Source organism: Erythrolamprus reginae, chromosome 4 (assembly GCF_031021105.1).
Source record: "Erythrolamprus reginae isolate rEryReg1 chromosome 4, rEryReg1.hap1, whole genome shotgun sequence".
Lineage (NCBI taxonomy): Eukaryota > Metazoa > Chordata > Lepidosauria > Squamata > Dipsadidae > Erythrolamprus > Erythrolamprus reginae.
The window spans coordinates 1,667,276-1,687,382 of NC_091953.1; the positions used below are offsets into that span (position 1 = coordinate 1,667,276).

The 20,107-nt window shown below is 44.9% G+C and overlaps 1 protein-coding gene across 4 annotated transcripts in view; it reads left to right on the forward strand.

The window, feature by feature from the left end:
- XRRA1 (X-ray radiation resistance associated 1) overlaps window positions 1-19,112 on the forward strand; it is a 39,042-nt gene extending 19,930 nt beyond the window's left edge. For 3 of the 4 annotated variants that reach the window (XM_070749412.1, XM_070749410.1, XM_070749411.1), the window contains exons 10-18: window positions 402-442; window positions 1,736-1,846; window positions 3,809-3,902; window positions 4,804-4,922; window positions 9,740-10,939; window positions 12,869-13,001; window positions 15,712-15,827; window positions 17,281-17,386; window positions 18,234-19,112. In XM_070749412.1, the coding sequence (XP_070605513.1) occupies window positions 402-442; window positions 1,736-1,846; window positions 3,809-3,902; window positions 4,804-4,922; window positions 9,740-10,939; window positions 12,869-13,001; window positions 15,712-15,827; window positions 17,281-17,386; window positions 18,234-18,508 (2,195 nt within the window). In that variant the 3' untranslated portion in view covers window positions 18,509-19,112. The remainder of the gene's footprint in view (window positions 1-401; window positions 443-1,735; window positions 1,847-3,808; window positions 3,903-4,803; window positions 4,923-9,739; window positions 10,940-12,868; window positions 13,002-15,711; window positions 15,828-17,280; window positions 17,387-18,233) is intronic. The other variant, XM_070749413.1, reaches the window with a different exon arrangement.
- The last annotated feature ends 995 nt before the right edge of the window (window positions 19,113-20,107 follow it).

The window sequence follows — 20,107 nt, forward strand, 5'->3', positions numbered from 1 at the left end:
CCTTCTCTGTGGCGGCCCCGACCCTCTGGAACCAGCTCCCCCCGGAGATTAGAACTGCCCCCACCCTTCTTGCCTTTCGTAAACTCTTTAAAATCCACCTCTGCTGGGGGAATTGAGACATCTCCCCCAGGCCTATACAATTTATGTATGGTATGTTTTTGTGTATGTTTGCTTTAATAATGGGGTTTTTTAAAATGTTTTTTAAATTATTAGATTTGTTATGAATTGTTTTATTGTTGTTGTGAGCCACCCCGAGTCTGCGGAGAGGGGCGGCATACAAATCTAATAAATAGATAGATAGATAGATAGATAGATAGATAGATAGATAGATAGATAGATAGATAGATAGATAGATAGATAGATAAATAAATAAATAAAATTGTGTTTGTGTTTTTCAACAGAGGTCATGTTTCAGGCGAGACCTGGAGAAGAAACAGCTCGGGTAAGGTTTCCTTGGCTTCAGATTCCTCTCTCTGCCTTTCTTTACCCACAACATGAATTTGGTGAGGTGGCAATGAGACTAGCAAAAAAATTACCAAAATTTGAACCCAATTTGCTGGAAATTCAAAAAAACCGACAAGGCACCTTCTTTAACATCTGGTGGCTGTGTCCTGAAACGAAAAGATTTTGGACTAAACTACTCAAATGGATGCAAGAAATAACCAAAGTATCAGTATAATTTACACCAGAGCCCCCTCCTCCTGGGAATATTCAAAAAAGACTATAACAAAAGTGTCAGATGTTTATTATAGTGGCACCTCTACTTACGAACTTAATTTGTTCCGTGACCAGGTTCTTAAGTAGAAAAGTTTGTAAGAAGAAGCAATTTTTCCCATAGGAATCAATGTAAAAGCAAATAAGGCGTGCGATTGGGGAAACCACAGGGAGGGTGGAGGCCCTGTTTCCTCCCAGGAGATTCCTAGAGAGGCCACACGGAGGCTTCTCCCCACCTTTTCCGGCCCTATTTCCTCCCAGGAGATTCCTAGAGAGGCCCCACGGAGGCTTCTCCCTGCCTTTTCCGGTTACAGTTTCAGAGGCTCGGGGTTGTAAGTGGAAAATGGTTCTTGAAAAGAGGCAAAAAAATCTTGAACACCCAGTTTTTATCTAGAAAAGTTCGTAAGTAGAGGCCTTCTTAGGTAGAGGCACCACTGTATTACATGTTACCACCGCAGCAGATAGTATGTGCACAATTTTGGAAAAACCCAGCAATACCTGCCGAAAGCATAATAATTAATAAAATTTACAAATGTGCTGAAATGGAGAAACTTACAATAGAATTATGGGGCCAAAAAAGATTCGGATTATTATAATATATGGCAACAGTGGTATCAGAGGGTTGAACTTAGAAAAAAGAAAAGCAGTAGCTTAAAAAAAGTACCATAATATGTAAATATGTAAACACAAACATGTCTGTAATAACGATGCTTGAAATAAGATTTAAGTGTAATGCGGCAATGCTTAAACAAAAATGGAACTTTGTAACAATGTAGAATTAGGGTAAGTTATTTTAAAGAAAAGATTTGAAAACTAATAAAATTTAATAATAAGGGGGTTGGACTAGAAGACCTCCAAGGTCCTTTCCAAGTCTTCTGTTATTCTACCTGGAGGAGGGGGGCTTCAGCACAGCTTGTTCACCGGGTAGAAAAATGGATCTTGGGGGCGTTGGGGTGTCCTCTTCAGCGACTGATTCTCCCAGGTGTCTGCAGGGGTCAGTTCTTCTTGTCTTCCTTTTCAGGAAAGGTCTCTTTCACCTGTGGAAGATTCCAAGATCCCTTTTTCCGACACCAGCATGGAGTTCCTCCTTCCATTACCCGAGCTGAGGTTTCTCAGCCTTGCCAACAATCAGGTGACCGGGGGCTTCTTTAGATGCTACTCCAAATCGGGTGGATAAAATGAAGGGAACCCTTAAACAACACAATATAAATCCAAGTCAATCAAACTTCTGTGAAATCCAACTGTCCACTTAGGAAGCAACACTGATTGACAATCAATTTCACCTGCTGTTGTGCACATTCAACTTTGTACAGAACAAAAGTATTCAATGAGAATATTTCATTCATTCAGAACTAGGATGGGGTCTTTGAGGGTCCCCTTTGGTTTTTTGAGCAGTGTGTGTCGCTTCTAGTACTAAAGATGTTCCCTAATTGGGTCAAAAAAATCTACAAATACAATCTGGGTCAGAAAGCAATAAAAGACCCCCAAGGTCCTCCTCCTCCTCCTTCTAGCGCTGGTAATAATAATAATAATAATAATAATAATAATAATAATAATAATAATAATAGTAGTAGTAGTAGTAGTAGTAGTAGTAGTAGTAGTAATTTATTAGATTTGTATGCCGCCCCTCTCTGAGGACTCGGAGCAGCTCACAAAGCAACTTCATCCTGATGATGGTGAATGTGATTTCACCGAAACGTCGCATAGACATTCAAAATATTACACGGGGCAAAACCCGAACTCAGAACAATCTACATATACTGTATATATATATGAAGGGACCTGAAGGGATCAGGTCTGGTGGCTCAGCTGTTAATTCTCTGCCTTACAAGGCAGAAGCTGCTGGATCAAATCCCAGGAAGGGTGTGGCTGGCTGATTTGAAAATTAAGGGAGACTAGGATAGATCTATTTCGGCCTTATTTTGGCCTCATCAGCTAGCCATACCCATTGGGACTTGAACCTGCAACCTTTGCCTTGTAAGGCAGAGAATTATCCTCTAGGCTACAGTATCCAATCCCTTCAGCTCTGCACCAGGGAAAGGTTACATATTTTTGTGTCGAATCACCCTGGTGTATTGAAGGAACATCACAGCTCCTTATCTGCCTCTCGGCCCAACCCAGGGCCATTTCCATTTATATATATATATAAAACAGCAACAAAAAAATTGAAGGATCACATAAACAAATACAAATATATAGCTTTTGCCTTAGGCCTCTTATATAATAAACATTGTCTAATATAAATGAAAGAGAAAAAGAAGAAGAAAACACTCAGAGAAAAAGAGAAATAAAAAAATCTGTGCATACATACATCAACCTCTTTCAAAGACATGTCAACCTCTCTGTGTGGAAGGGTGGAATCCTTGGTGAGCTCCGAATTTGGTGGCTCTTGCAGATGTTTCTTTTTTAAATTTTTTTTTACAAATCTTTATTAAAGAAAAACACACCACCACAAAGTATATGTGAGTTTACAAGTCCAGATCACGAAAAAGAAATTTGAACGTGAGGAATATGACAACAAATACAAATATGTAGCTTTTGCATTAAACCTCTTTCATAATAGGTAGTTACTGTTTTAGTTAAATAAAGAAGAAAAAGAAGAACAATACATTGAGGAAGTAAAAAAAAAGTGAAGAAAAAGAATGGGGAGAAAGAAAAAGAGAGAGAGAAAGAAAAGAGAAGAAAATAAACTATATGATTACTAAAATATTATTTTACTGAAAAGAAACTATATGATTACTAAAATATTATTTTACTGAAAGAGTAGTAGATCCTTCCAGCAGACGTGGTAGATAAATCCACAGGAACTGAATGTAAACATGCCTGGGATAAACATAGATCCATCCTAAGATAAAATACAGAAAATAGTATAAGGGCAGACTAGATGGACCAGGAGGTCTTTTTCTGCCGTCAGTCTTCTATGTTTCTATGTTTCTAAAAATACCAGTGATCAATAAAAACATGTTCTATTGATGACTGGTATTTTTAGCAATCATTGGTCTATTGCAGATGTTTTATGACCCAACTAGGGAACGCCATCAGTGCAAACCCCTCTCCCTCCTCCTAAAAGCCTCGCCGCCTTTTGATTTTGCAGATCGAAAACGAAGAAGACTTGCTGGCCGTGGCTTTCTTCCCCTCCCTGATGGAGCTGACCTTCTACGGCAACCCGTTCACCACATCCAGAAGCGGTACCGCCTGCCCGGGGGGCCACGGGTGGAGGGGTCTCCTCTGGGGCAGAAGAGGGACCGTCCCTCTCGGCCTTTCGCCCCCCTGAAATGCAGCAAAGAGAGATATGAGAAATTTAGAGGGTGCTTCTTAAAATCTGTCCCTTTCCTTCTTGGGGAAAGGACGTCCGTCGCTGTAGGGGTCGTCCCCGACTGATGACCGCAACTGAGCCCAAGGCGTCTGTTGCTGAGCGAGAAAAATGTTGAGCTTTGCCCCCTTTTTTACGACCTTGCTTGCCACTTACGTTGTTAAGTGAATCCCTGCAATTGCCAAGTTATTCACACGGTCATTAAGCGAATATGGGTTTCAGGAAGGTCCACACACAAAGGTCCACTCCAGCAGCTTTGCCAGGAGTTTTATAAACGACGCCATGTTATCCCGTCTGAATGAATATGGATGTTTTAGTATTTATTTATTTATTTATTTATTTATTTATTTATTTATTTATTTATTTATTTATCCAATACACAAATGCATAGGAAGAAAAAGAGACATGTAAGGGTAAAAGTGAACTTAGAGGAGAGGATATATGAAAGGAAAAGAATATATATGATAACTGAGAAAAAGGAAAGACAATTGGGCAGGGGACGATAGGCACATCAGTGCACTTATGTACGCCCCTTACTGGCCTCTTAGGAACCTGGAGAGGTCAATCGTGGAGAGTCTAAGGGAGAAGTGTTGGGGGTTAGGGGTTGACACTATGAAGTCTGGTAATCAAGGGTTTTAAAATTGTTTTTACTTTGTTTTATATTATTGTTTGCCGCTCAGAGTCTGGAAGGAGTTGGGTGGCCAATAAATCACAATAATTAATTAATTTATTAATTTCTCTTCTCTCTCCCCTCGCCTCCTCTACTCTTCCCCAAGGTGACCCGCCTCTGCTCACCAGTTTCCTCCAAAACAAACTGGGAATCAAACTGGTGAGGAAGAAAGTTTCCAAGCTGGAGAAGCCACGAGTTTTTATACCCATCAAAGCCAACCGGGAGGTACAAACCTTTGAGACAAAGGGGTGGTTAAAAAAACGCTTAGTTAAAACGGACATTTTGGGGAGGGGAGGGAATTGGGAAGGGCTGGTCCGTCTGCATCCCACTCAGCCGATCACGGATTCCGAGGATTGAGAGACGGGTGTGGTTTGGTGTCGTAGGCCAATGTACTTGGCACCCAAGTCTGAGAGCGAGGCGGTCGGAGAGGATGTGGAATCAGTGGCTGAAGGTCAACCAGGGACCGTTGCATCTCGAGGTGACCGTGAGTGACTCAGGAAAAGAGGCAGAGCCCCTTCTCGACGCAAGGGTGCGCAGGAGTATTAGCAGGCAAGAATGGCTTAGGAGGAAGAGGTCTGTGTGTGAATAGCTCTATAGACCACTTGGCCACGCCTTGTGGCTATATAAGGAGGTGTCTCGTGATGAGCTATTTGTGAACGTCAATGTTCGACAAAGGGACATGGCTTAGACATCGTGAGTGAGAATCATTCCTGCTAAAAGAAAGCATTACAAGCTGCAATTTGCCTCTCCGGGATTCCTGCCAATATACTGTGAGTTATGGTGATTAACAGACTGCATCAAAGGAACCTTTTAAGGAGTTTTTGGCTTCCGGCCTGAGACTGTGATAAGCAGCCGGTAATTTGTCATGGAATATTGCCGGTGTTTGCTAAAATTTATTTCAATAGTTAACCATTTCTTCTGTGAGCTATTTGAAAATATATACTGCACATTTGTATCTTCCAGCTGTGTGTGTGGATCTATTTCTTGGGGGGCTTCTTGGTTAGACAGAATACTGGGGAGTTAGTCCATTTGGTCCAGAGAGGCCCACGCAGTTCTCGCGGGTAAATTTGGTATGTATCGTGTAGCAGAAAAGCAGCAGAAGAGACCGAGCAGTGTCAGGGGTCAGTAGATCATCGACTGGCGTTGTAGTGAAGGTTAGAGATGAGCGTCCTCATTCCGTTTCCCTCCGAGGGCGAAGGGTGCGCTGTAATGTGCTACCTGAGTGCTAAGGGCAGGAACGCTGATGCGATGGGTGCCCAAGATTTGTGCTCAATGGTTGCCCAAGATTTTTCTCGCTGATTGCTGAGTTTTGAATGTTTTGGCTGAAGGAGAATGGACATAGTGCCACTGCATTGATTGACGCTTGCTCTCTGGAGTCTGGTGATTATCTCAAGTTTCATCTCCTGTCACTTTATAGTTGAGAAAAACCTCCCCTTCAGTCTCAAAACGATCAAGAAATTTCGGGCGGCACCGACTCTGTCGATGTTGTGCGCTTCAATCAGCATCTTGGGCCCCCACTGCAGCAGCGTTTCTGCCCTTCGCATTCCGGTAGCGCATTACAGCGCACACTTCGCACTTGGAGGGCAACGGAATGAGGACAATCATCTCTAACCTTCCCCACAATGCCAGTCGATGATCTACTGACCCCTGGAACTGCTCGTTCTCTTCTGCTGGCCTCCTGCTACACGATAGGAATACCAACTTCTCCCACAAACATTCCCTGTGAGAGCTATGGGCCTTGTAACCTTCCTTTCTGAATAACCTCATAGGTAACATCATCAGAGCTAGAGGGGAGTGGGCATTTCACAGAGGAGGAGGGGGAAGGGGACTGTGTGGTCCTCGTTGCTCTCTGAGCTGGGTGGTTTTCTTACAAATGTTTCAATGACCCAACAAGGGAACATCATCAGTGCTACGAGGGAATAGAGTTTGGGAGGAAGAGGAGGAGGACTATGGAGTGCGTAGCGCTCTCTGGATTTGGTGGTTTTTGTGCAGATGTTTCATGACCCAATTAGGTAACATCAGTGCTAGAAGAAAGTGGGACTTGCAGAATGTTATGAACCCTTGAATAATCAAGGACATGCACAGTGGAAAAACGTGGGATTCCAGCAGATATCCAGGAGATAGGAGTAATTATTCAGTCATACAAGACAGATACTTTAAAGTGTATAAAATAGTGCTTACTTTTAGAAATAGCACAATTAAGTTAAATAGTCCGGTCATACACATTCAGATCAGTCAATATCTCTCAATACAATAATAATATTACAAGCCTGTCTTTGCCTTAAATATCAGACATACACTACAGCTTACAAATCCAGCAAACTAACACAGAGCTTACTACATCAGTCACAGTGAATCAGGGGAAAGAACAGAGACAGCAGAGAGAGAGGACCATGCTTTTTGGCTCCCTCTTGTGGCAGTTTGCAACACTACCTCTTAAAAGCTATAGGACTTCAATACATACAAACGTTCATTGTTAGCTTGTTTATATATTGCCAAACCCAACTGTCTTGTACAGAGTACTACTAACACAGAGTGGAGGAAGAGGAGGAGGACTCTGGGGTCCTTAGTGCTCTCTGAACTGGGTGGCTTTCTTACAGACGTTTCATGACCCAACTTGGTAACATCATCAGAACCATCACCAGACCACCTGCTGGTGATGGTTCTTCAGGACCGCCTGCTGCCGCACGAATCCCAGAGACCGATTAGGTCCCACAGAGTGGGCCTTCTCCGGGTCCCGTCGACAAAACAATGCCGTCTGGCAGGACCCAGGGGAAGAGCCTTCTCTGTGGCGGCCCTGGCCCTCTGGAATCAGCTCCCCCCGGAGATTAGGACTAACCCCACCCTCCTTGCCTTTCGTAATCTTTTGAAAACCCATCTATGTCGCCAGGCATGGAGGAATTGATAAATCCTTAGCTGTTTCGCTTTATTTATGATTTGCTTGGGATGTGTGATTGTTTTTAGTAGGGGTTTTTAAAACTGTTTTAACATTGGATTTGTATATGATGTTTTACTTGTTGTGAGCCACTCCAAGTCCTCAGAGAGGGGCGGCATGTAAATCTAATAAATAATAATAATAATAATAATTATTATTATTATTATTATTATTATTATTATTATTATTATTATTATTATTATTATTACCAGCGCTAGAAGGAGGAGGAGGAGGACCATGGGGGTCTTTTATTGCTTTCTGACCCAGGTTGTATTCGTAGATTTTTTTGACCCAATTAGGGAACATCTTTAGTACTAGAAGCGATATACACTGCTCAGAAAAATCAAGGGAATTCTCAAATAACCCATCCTAGATGTGAATGAATGAAATGTTCTCCTTGAATACTTTGTTCTGTATAAAATTGAATGTGCACAACAGCAGGTGAAATTGATTGTCAATCAGTGTCGCTTCCTAAGTGGACAGCTTGATTTCACAGAAGTCTGATTGACTTGGAGTTACATTGTGTTGTTAAGGGCTCCCTTTATTTTTATTTTTTTGAGCAGTGTATATAAGTCAACAGAAAACAAACCTTGCTCCCTTCTAGCACTGATGATGTGACCTAGTCGGGTCTTGAAACATCTGCAAGAAAACCACCCAGCTGAGAAAGCCCCAAGGACCCCATAATTTTCCTCCTCCCCCTCCCCCTCCTCCTCTCCACACACCCACTCCCTTCTAGCACTGGTGAGGTACCCTAGCTGGGTCCTGAAATGTCTTCCAGAACCCCACCCTTCAACCCTGAGCTTCAGAGATTCCCTTCTAAAGTCACGAGATGCTTCAAGATGAACCTCAACAAGGAAGATCATGGATTGTGCGGAGATGAATAGACTTACAATGATAATTAAGGACAAAGAAGACTCGGAGTTTTACAAAATTGGGGGGGGGATTTTATGAATGGCTTGAGAATAAAAATAATAAAATAAATGTAAGATTAACGAAGAAATGAGAAATCGAACTTGGATGACAGAAAGAGAAAAGGAGACAGCGTTAGTTAAATATGTGACACGTGTTTTGAAATTCAATTAAAAATAGATTTGAGATGGAACTGAAGAGTTTAAAAAACAGCAATGAAGAAAACTGGTTATTGTTTCTTAAGTTAAAATTAGATATAGCTTTTCTCCTTTAGATAGAATTAATGATTGATATTTAGGATTTTTTATTATTTTATGTAAAAGAAACTCTATAAGTATATTACTATTCATTGAAGATGCATGTATTGTGATATATGTATGGTTTTATGCTGGAGAAAAAAATAAAAATTTTCTTTTTAAAAAAGATGAACCTCTATGTCAGTGGTTCCCAACCTCTCTAATGCCGTGACCCCTAAATATTGGGTTTGTTTGAGTTATAATTTATTTACTGTTGATGCTCAACTTCTTTTTTATTATTGTACTATTGTATATTTTTATTGCTGTAATCCGCCCTGCTATAATCCTATGGGATTGGGTAGCATAGAATAAATTAAATTGGATGTCCATGTGCCGCCTCTATGTTGGTTGAGTCAGGCAGGGTTCCCTGGGGTCCCAGTTGTTGGGGGTCAAGGGAAAGGGGGGGTCTTGCCTTCTCTTTCTGCTCAAAATCCCCATGGACAATTGGGGGGCCACTGTGGGACACAGAATGCTGGACTCGATGTGCTTTGGCCTGATTCAGCATGGCTCTTCTTATGTTCTTAAATTAAATTAAATTAAATTAATACAGTTCCTTGTGTTGTGGTGACCCCCAACTATACGTCAAGTGCCAAATCTCCCAACAGAGCTTGAAGCCGATTGGCAGGAAGGTTAGAGGGACAGCCCCACTGTCAACGCCTGATTGGGCGGATTGTAAAAATATGTTCCAAGGTGCCAGAATAGAAGCTTTCGTTGCTAAAACCAGGGGGAATTTGTCTTTTTCCAGGGTCTTCTTAGGTGACCCCTGTGAAACAGTCATTCGACCCCCAAAGGGGTCCTGACCCCCCAGGTTGAGAACCACTGCTCTAGGTGAATCTCAGGAGGTGGGAGGCCCCTGTGGTTACAATCCCCCCTGTCCTGAACTTCTCTGTGTCTCTCTCTAGGTTAAATCCCGGCTACCCAAGATCCGAAAACGGCCACTGCCGGCTGAAGTGTCTATGGAGACGACTTTCTGGCAACTATGGACCGGGTCAGATCTGGATCCCAACAAAAGACTCAGTTGGCCGCCTGCCCCAGGGAGCCAGTCCTTCACCCTGTCCTACGATGCTGACCAGTCCATCCTGTCCCCTCTTCGGTCGGACGAGAGGTCCGCTTGCATTTCCGCGAGCAGTCTGTACAACGAAGCCTTTACCACCCTGTCCTCTCTCGAGGGGTTGTCGTACGAGGACTTCGGACTCCCGCCTGAGTGCTCCCTAGATCAGATCATGGCCAGGAAGGTTCCTAGCGAGTCTCAGCCCTGGGTGACGCAGGGCCCTTCTGAAGATCTCCTTCCTCCGTCTCGGTTGGCTTCGCGAGGTCCTTCGTCGGCTCACCTTGCTCCTCTACCGGAGGAGAAGTCAGAATCCCTGCCTTACGTGAAGCCCCCTTCAGGAGACCCTCTACTGAAGGTACACTTGGAGCCTATGGCCCCTCCAAACTCGCCTTCGGAGGAACGGGATGGGTCAGAAGCTGCTGAGACGGTTGGACCAGAAGAAGAAGAAGGAGAAGATAGAACCCAAAGTCCTTTGTCCACCACGTCTGCTGGAGATCTGACTCAACCTGAGCCCATTGCGACGTCTCCGCTGGAACAGAAGGGATCCGAACCACTGATGGCGTCTGAACGTGGAGAAGAAGACTTGGGCGGGCCTCTTTCGCCCGTCCGATCCAGGAGATCCTCTGCAGGAGATCGAGATCGGGAGGAACCCGTGCCCGTCTCCCAGCCCAGCGGGGAGGATTTCGGAGAAGGGGACCTTTCCTCAGATGAAGGAGAGGAAGAGGAGGAGGAGGAGGAGGAGGAGGAGAGGGAAGCTTCTCGGCTTCCCATCTTGCAGCTGGAAGGCATGGACCTCTCGGCTTCCTCTTCCGACGAGAGACTTGTTGGATCCTCAGGCTTTTCTTTTCTGGAAGACGGCGGGAAGGAGCGCCGGGGGTCTCCGCTGCTGCTGGTCCCGCCCTCCCGGTCCATTTCTAGGGAGCTCTACCAACTCATTGCCCAGGTCCAAAGCTACGCCTTGCCCCCAGAACCCGAGGACGAGGCACCTACAGCGGAGGAGATGCTCAGGAGGAGCCGAGAAGGAACCACCGAACCCATCTTCATCACTCAGGTGGGTGAGCCAGGGTGCAGGTAGACCACGGGTACGGCCACAATTCCCGTTGCTAAGTGAAACATTTGTTAAGTGAGTTTTGCCCCATTTCATGACCTGCCGTGCCGTGGTTGTTAAGTGAATCATGCCACGGTGGGAATAGAACTCACCATGTCCTGGTGATTGGCCCGAAGTCGCCTAGCTGACTTTCCTGCTTAAGGCGGGACTAGAACTCACTGTCTCCTGGGGATTGGCCCAAAGTTGCCCAGCTGACTTTCACACCTAAGGCGGGACTAGAACTTGCCCTCTCCTTGTGATTGGCCCGAAGTCGCCCAGCAAACTTTCCTGCTTAAGGCGGGATTAAAACTCACCGTCTCCTGGTGATTGGCCCCAAATCATACTGACAGCTTTTGTGCCCAGGGCAGGAAGAATAACAACAACAGAGTTGGAAGGGACCTTGGAGGTCTTCTAGTCCAACCCCCTGCTTAGGCAGGAAACCCTACACTACTTCAGACAGATGGTTATCCAACATCTGCTTTAAAACTTCCAGTGTTGGGACATTCACAACTTCTGGAGGCAACTTCTGTTCCACTGATTAATTGTTCTCACTGCCAGGAAATTCCTCCTTTGTTCTAAGTTGCTTCTCTCCTTTTTTAGTTTTTATTATTATTGTTGTTGTTGTTGTTGTTGTTGTTATTACTTATTAGACTTATATGCCACCCCGGTAGGGAAAGCAAGTAGAATGCTTGGCTGCATAATTAGAGGTATAACAAGCAGGAAGAGGGAGATTGTGATCCCGTTGTATAGAGCGCTGGTGAGACCCCATTTGGAATAATACTGTGTCCAGTTCTGGAGACCTCACCTACAAAAAGAGATGGATCGAATTGAACGGGTCCAAAGACGAGCAACAAAAACGGTGGAAGGTCTTAAGCATAAAACGTATCAGGAAAAACTTCATGAACTCCATCTGCAGTGTCTGGAGGACAGAAGGAAAAGGGGGACACGATCAAAACATTTAAATATGTTAAAGGGTTAAATAAGGTTCAGGAGGGAAGTGTTTTTAATAGGAAAGTGAACACAAGAACACAATCTGAGGTTAGTTGGGGAAAAGATCAGAAGCAACGTGAGAAAATATTATTTGACTGAAAGAAGTAGTAGATGCTTGGAACAAACTTCCAACAGATGTGGTTGGTAAATCCACAGTAACTGAATGTAAACATCCCTGGGATAAACATAGATCCATCCTAAGATAAAATACAGGAAATAGTATAAGGGCAGACTAGATGGACCATGAGGTCTTTTTTGCCATCTATCTGTTTCTATGTTTCTCCGGGGACCCATTTGTTTCCACCCAAAGCACCCGAGGGTAGAATAGCTTGACTCCCTCTTCTTTGTGGCCACCCCTGAGATATTGGAAGGCTGCTATCATGTCTTCCCTGGTCCTTCTTTTCATTCAACTAGCCATGTCCAGTTCCTGCAAACATTCTTCATGTGTTTTAGCCTCCAGTCCCCTAAATCCTCTTGGTTGCTCTTCTCTGCCCTCTTTCTAGAGTCTCAACGTCCTTTTTGCATCGTGGTGACAAAAACAGAATGCAGTATTCCAAGTGTGGCCTTACCAAGGCCTTATAAACTGGTATTAACACTTTGCGTAATCTTGATTCTCTCCCTCTGTTAATGCAGCCTAGAACTGTGTTGGCTTTTTTGGCAGCTGCTGCCCACGGCTGGCTCCTATTTCAATGGTTGTCCACTAGGACTCCAAGGTCCCTCTCCCAGTTACCACTGTTGAGCAAGGTGCCCCATAGACTCTACCTGTGTGTTTTGTTTTTCTAATTGTTTTGTGTTTTTCTAAGTTTGAAGACCTCTCTGCTCAAAAGCATCCTTTGAAAATAACCTGAGTTTGTTTGTGATCGTTTTATTCCACTTTTCTTCTCCTGGGTGTGTGTGTGAAAGGTCCAGGAATCTCTCGATTCCAGGGCGTCCCGTTTGACCCCGGGGAAGGTGACCCTCAACGTGCCCGAGAAACTGAAGGGTTATGAAGAGCTCCTGGGAGGAGACCCCGGGTCAGATTTTGTGGAGCCGAAAGGTGAGTTGAGCCCTTTGCCACTCGTTGAGGGAGGCTTCGAAGGACGCCTTTTTTGGAGTGGAGGGTCCCTGAAAAAAGAAAGCTCCGAAGGGAGGCAACCCCCTCTTTGGGACACCCCCCCAAGGAATAGAATAGAATAGAATTTCATTGGCCAAGTGTGATTGGACACACAAGGAATTTGTCTTGGTGCAGATGCTCTCAGCGTACATAAAAGAAAAATATACATTTGTCAAGAATCATGTGGTACGACACTTCATGATTGTCATAGGGGTCAAATAAGCAATGAAGAAGCAATATTAATAAAAATCTTAGGATATAAGCAACATACAGTCATACAGTCAACATGGGAGGAAACGGGTGAAAGGAATGATGAGAAAAACTAGTAGAATAGAAGTGCAGACTTAATAAAAAGTTTGAGTCGAGGGAATTTTGTGTTTAGCAGAGTGATGGCATTCGGGAAAAAAGTAGTTGTCTGTGTCTAGTTGTCTTGGGGTGCAGTGCTCTGTAGCGACGTTTTGAGGGTGGGAGTTGAAACAATTTGTGTCCAGGATGTGAGGGGTCAGTCAATATTTTCCCTGCCCTCTTTTTGACTCGTGCAGTATACAGGTCCTCCATGGAAGGCAGGTTAACAGCAATTGTTTTTTCTGCCCATGGGATTGACAAGATCCTGACGGGAGGGGTTCATCTAAGAAATTTTATTTATTTATTATTAGAGTTGGAAGGGACCTTGCAGGTCATCTAGTCCAACCCCCTGCTGGTGCAAGAGACCCTATATCATGCTAGTCCAATAGCAGTCCAGTCTTTTCTTGAATAGTGTTGGAGTGTTCAACACCTCTGTGGGCAACTTCTCTTCCACTGGTTGATGGCTCTCACCGTCAGAAAGTTCCTCCTTATTTCCAGGTTGAAGCTTCCATCTGTTGCTCCATGTCTGGTGTTTTGGAAAATAATCTATTCCCCTCCTCCCTGTGGAAGCCTCTCAAGTATTTGTAGACTGCTATCATGTCCCCCCTGGACCTCCTCTTTCCTAGAGTAGCCATGCCTAGTCCCTTCAACCTTTCCTTGTATGTTTTGGTTTCTGTTGTGGTTGGCTTCAGGCCAGTTCCTGTGGCTGGGGATTTTGATGAAGAGCCAGGGGAGCCATTTGTTTCCAGAAGGCCAGTTTGGCTGCAGCAAGAGTCAGACCAGTCGGACAGCAAACCAGAGTCCGAGACAGGGAGAGACAGGGAGCAGGAAGGGACAGCAGAGACAGAGAGGGGAAGGGATTCAGCCAGCCCTCCAGCCAGAGGTTCCTTGGACTCAGAAGGGGAAGAATTAATGAGTAACCCTATCCTGAATCCTCAAGTACGAAGAATGTTGGGGAGGCAGGAGCAGCTGCGCAAGTGGAGAAATAAATATTAAGACACAGCTGATAAGACTAATGACACTGTTGTAACCTTGATAAAAATGGGAGGGTTGGAGTGAGTCGTGTGGGAGATTATCGTTTGAGCTCTGAAGAGAGACATTGTTGCATCGTGGTTTCGTTTTGGTTTTTTGGATTTCTGTGAACTTTCTGACACTCAAGTAGAAAGGACTGTGTGGACTTGAGTAACTCTGACCTTCTTGACTAATAACTCAGCCTTGCTTCTGCATTCCCGGAGGCATACAGCCCTCTCTATATAAAGGAAACCTTTTTGTTTTATTGCTTCCATGTTGTGTGTTTGATTTATTACCTTGCTCCTGGGTGGCTAGAAGCCAGGCAGAAGAGTTTCTAGCCCCTTTATCATTCTGGTTGCTCTTTCCTGCACTTTTTCTAGAGTATCAATGTCTCTTTTGTAGTGTGGTGACCAAAACTGAATGCAGGACTCTAGGTGGGGTCTTACCTAGGGCATTATCACCTCCCTTGTCTTGGAGTGTATTCCTCTGTTGATGCAACTTAAGATTGTGTTGGCTTTTTAAGCCACTGCTGCACATTGTTGGCTCATGTTTAGTTTGTTGTCCACTAAGACTCAGCGATCTCTCTCACATTCGCTGCTGTTGAGAGTGTTTTGCCCAGTGTGTATGTGTGTTTTGGGTTTTTCTTACCTAGCTGCAGGATCCTACTTTTCTCTGCGTTGAACTTCATTTTGTCTGCTTGAGCCCACTGTACAGGTCTGTCTAGATCTTTCTGTATCCTGGGTCTGCCCTCTGGGGTGTTGGCCACTCCCGCCAGCTTGGTGTCGTCTGCAAATTTGATTAGTTCCCCTAATCAAATGAAAAATATGATTAAAAATATAAATGCTGGAAATGTAACTACAAGGATTACGCGGGAAGTCAGGTTACAAGGCCCGTAGCTCTTGCGGGGACTGTTCGCGGGGGATGCTGGTATGACTATCGTGTAGCGGGAAACCAGCGGAAAAGACCGAGCAGTGCAGGGCACAATCGAAGCATTTAAAGATGTGCAGGGGTTAAATAAGGTTCTCTTCCGTAAGCATCTTGGGCCCCCATCGCAACAGCCTCCCTCAGTGCTAGAAGGGTTTGCAGAGAGAAAGAGGAGAAGGGGAGAAGGACTGGAGGCTCCTTGAGGTGCTCTGAGCTTAGGAGTTTTCTGGTGGACATTTCATCACCCTACTAGGTAACATCACCAGGGCTACAATAGAACAGAACTGATGATTCCCCTTCTAAAGGATAACAGTGAAATCCATTTCTTTTTCCTTTTCACCTAACACTGCCTGGACGTGTGGTCTCCAACCAGGAATACAGCAAAACGTCCAAGCTTTGGAAAAGGCCCTTCGCTATCCGCTGGTCTGCCGCGAACCCAAAGCCAGGCTGGATTGCTACCAGAAACCTTACGTGCCCACCAAAAAGAAGGTCAGCAGAGCCACGGAGACCCTTGGGGAGCTGGGGCAGGGGTGGGGTGGGAGGATCCTCCATCCTGGATCCAGCCAACTTTTTTTGGCTTCAGGCTCCTCTCAGTAAAATAGTTGTAAATCGTGCTGGTCGTTAAACAGGATGTCACCATTAAGTAAACCCTGCCCCACCTTAAGTCCACAGTGGTCATATGTTGCGCTGCCAGAAACCAGCCAAACAACCTTCTAAAAGGTCACATGACCACAGGGCGCTGCATATGGCCACACACACCACAGCCTGTTGCCGAGTCACAAAAATGAAACCACATGGCCACTGCTTTGCTTGTCTACATTTTTTGCAAATGACAACCATTGTGGTTCAGCATTTATATTTCACAGCAACCCAATGATATCTGGGCTCCTACGAGTTCGGTCAGGTACACAGAACCGGTAGAAAAAATGTGATTATTTTTTTCTTTTTCCCCCTTCTGGGCTCTGGGTCTGTTTTTGCTCTCGCAGTAAACGAGGTTGAATGTGTGTAATTTGAGAAGAGCTGTGTGTGTACATACACTTTATATAGTAATTTATTTATTTATTAGATTTGTATGCCGCCCCATTCCGTAGACTCGGGGCGTCTCACAATATAATAAAACAATTCATGACAAATCTAATAATATACAATTTAAAATAGTTAAGAAAACCCAATTTTTAAGCAGACATGCCTACAAACATACCATACATAAATTGTATAGGCCTGGGGGAGATATCTCAGTTCCCCCATGCCTGACGACAAAGGTGGGTTTTGAGGAGTTTACGAAAGGCAAGGAGAGTAGGGGCAGTTCTAATCTCTGGGGGGAGCTGGTTCCATAGAGTCGGGGCCGCCACAGAAAAGGCTCTTCCCCTGGGGCCCACCAACCGACATTATTTAGTCGACGGGACCCGGAGAAGGCCGACTCTGTGGGACCTAATCGGTCGTTGGGATTCGTGCAGCAGAAGGCGGTCCCGGAGATATTCTGGTCCGGTGCCATGAAGGGCTTTATAGGTCATAACCAACACTTTGAATTGTGACAGGAAACTGATCGGCAGCCAATGCAGACTGCGGAGTGTTGGTGTGACATGGGCATTTTTGGGAAAGCCCATGACTGCTCTCGCAGCTACATTCTGCACGATCTGAAGTTTCCGAACACTTAATGTGTAAAATGGATTTAAGCCCCCTTTGAAAACAAACACGTGCAATAGCAAATCTGCGAAAGTGAACCGCGAAGTACCGAGGGATTTTGCTATCACATCACCCTTAAGTCCTCCTGTTCATTAAACTAGATAATTACCCTGGGATAAATATAGATCCACCCTAAGATAAAATACAAGAAATAGTAGAAGGGCAGACTAGATGGACCGTGAGGTCTTTTTCTGCCGTCAGTCTTGTTTCTATGTTTCTACCCAATTCCTGCAACCGTTCTTTGTATCTTCTACAGGTCTTGAGAGTCCCCACGCCAAAACCTCAGAAGACCCGAATGGAACGGCTGGAGGAAATCCTGCTGGAGCTCAGGAAGCCCAAAAACATTGTCCACATCCCCCTAGGTAAGGGTTCAAGGGCTCGGACGCGGCCCCGGAGCACCTGAGAAGGACGCCGAGACCGGGGGGATCAATCCCAGGGAACAGCTGTCCGGGGCTTGTTCCGCAAAGAGCCAGGGTGGCGCAGCAGGTAGAGTGCAGTACTGCAGGCCACTGAAGCTGACTGTATATCTGCAGGTCAGCGGTTCAAATCTCATCATCGGCTCAAGGTTGACTCAGCCTTCTATCTATCTATCTATCTATCTATCTATCTATCTATCTATCTATCATCTATCCATCCCTTTCTCTCACGCTATTTGTCTGTCTGTCTGCCTACCTACAGTATGTATGTATGTATGTCTGTCTCTCACCTGTCTCTCTATCTGTAAGAGCCAGGATGGCACAGTGGTTAGAGTGCAGCCCTGCAGGCTACTTGGGTGGGCACGGGATGGCCTTGAACCCCTCAAAGAAAGGATGCTTTGTGGCTGCATCTTCTCCTTCCTGAAAATCCCCCCTCCCAAGTCCCCATGAACATCAGGCCTTCTAGAGATAGTGTGGCAAGTCGTTGATTTATTGTTAACTTCTGCACCAGCTTGACACCAATCTCTTCTTAGAAACCTCCACACACAACTTCCAAAGGGGCTCCGGTCTCATCAATAGCGAGGCCATTAACCATTGGAACATCCCGCCACCAGACGTTATAGTAATAATATGTGTTTGCAACACCGCACTTCGATATGGCCCCTGGGACAATCAATAAAGCAAACTTCACTTCTTTTGATAGCCACTTCACCCGCAGTGAGATGTTTGGAGTTTTTGCAAAATCTAACTGGGTTAGAAGGTGGCTGATGATGGTTTGCTTGTTTCCCCTCAGTGTGCGTATTGCGGAGGAGGAAAGAGAACTGGCGGGAATACCGGGAAGCTTTGGAACTGCTGAAGGAATTTCAGAAAGATTATAAATGTACCGTAGCCGTTTCTAACGAGGAGAGTGAACACAAAGCAGTTGTCAAGGATGAGTTTCCCAAAACCAACGTCCACTCCCTCCCGAAGTCCCAAAGTCTTCCTGAGATCAAGGCCGGGAAAAAGTCGAACAAGTCCTCCGCTCAGGACCTTCAAGAGGGGAACGACTCCCTTCCATCCGAAAACTAACATAGATCCCATCTATGTTGGCGTACCATAACCTACCTATTGTAGAAGACCTTCGAATAGGATGTGGTATGTCTGGAGAACTTTTGCTAAAAGGAGCCGCAGCTGATATTGTGTGGGTGCTGACCTTCGGTCCTACCATCTGTGGAGGAGGATCCCACCCTCGTTTCCAGGATCCCTTAATACATGGAAGGCTTCGTTGAGGTCCTCCAGTCGGAAAGCTTCACCAACTTGAAAGCTTTGAGGTCCACCTTGAAGGGAACGTTCAAAACGAATCCAATAAACAGCTGCATGAACGATAGACCCCTGGTTTGTTGGAGGGATTCTTTGAGAAGAAACCATTGATGGGAATTAATCAGTAACCATCAATGTCTCCTGGTCAAGGTGTCACCAGTAGACCGAGGCCTCCTGTCAAGACCAGCAATCCCCACACATTTCCTTATTTTACCATTCCTCTCCTTGTGGAAGAACGTCAGACGTTTCCACAGAACAAAGATTCTCTTCCATCTAAACAGCTGTGAATTTCATTTTCCTGGCGATCCTTGTAGGCCCGTTCTTAAGTTCTTACGCAATAAAATTATTCTCACGAAGGGTTTAATCCTTAAAATAATCTGGTTTTTGCTTTTTACCCCTTGGATCTTTAGGGAGTTCTTGCCGCAGGGAGTCTCGGGCCAGAGTTAATTCACAAAAGGTTTACCACAAAGTGTATGTGAACTTAACTGTGATCTGTTCTTGGCTTTGAGCTGGTGGAATAACCAGGAATGAAACCATGAACTGAAATGAAATAACCTTGAAATGAAAGGTGGATTAAATTGTGGTTAGCCAAGAAATACCGGAGAAGTCTAAACTTTCATCCTGGTGACGTCTTACAAGGAAATCCATCAGCTTTATAGAAATAAACCATGGTTATCCCGTGGCTAAGGGACTTTCCCTCTCACCCCAGCCCATCTAAGGCAGAACTAGAATTCACCGTCTCCTAGTGATTGTTCCAAAATCACCCAACTAGCTTTCACACCTAAAGAAGTAGAATTCAGTGTCTCCTGGTGACTGGCCCCAAATCACCCAGTTGACTTTCATGACCAAGGCAGGACTAGAATTCAGCCTCTCGAAGTGATTGGCCCAATATCACCCAGCCAGCTTCTATGCCGGTGTAGGGACTAGAACTCACCGTCTCCCAGTTTCTAATCTGGCGCCTTCCCCACTAGACCAGATGCTGCTGGTCTGTTCCCACATGCAACTACACAGAACACCGGTGTCTTAGCAAAGTCCACAACAGGAGCGATCGCGAGTCCCTGTAGTTCCAGTGGAAAATACGTCATATCCTCCTACTATAATCGGAATATTGGAATGAGGAGAGTAGAGTCTTCTGAATGAAACTCTGCATTGGCGATAGGAAAGGCCCGTAGCTCTTGCCGAGAATGTTCCCGGGGGAAGTTGGTATCACCATCGTGTAGCAGGAAGCCAGCGGAAGAGAACGAGCAGAGCCAGTGGTCAGATCATCGACTGGCGTTGTGGGGAAGGGTAGAGATTTAAGGACAGCTTACAACAATAAAACCATACAATACAATAATAAAAAGAAGTCAAATACAACAGTAATTGTAA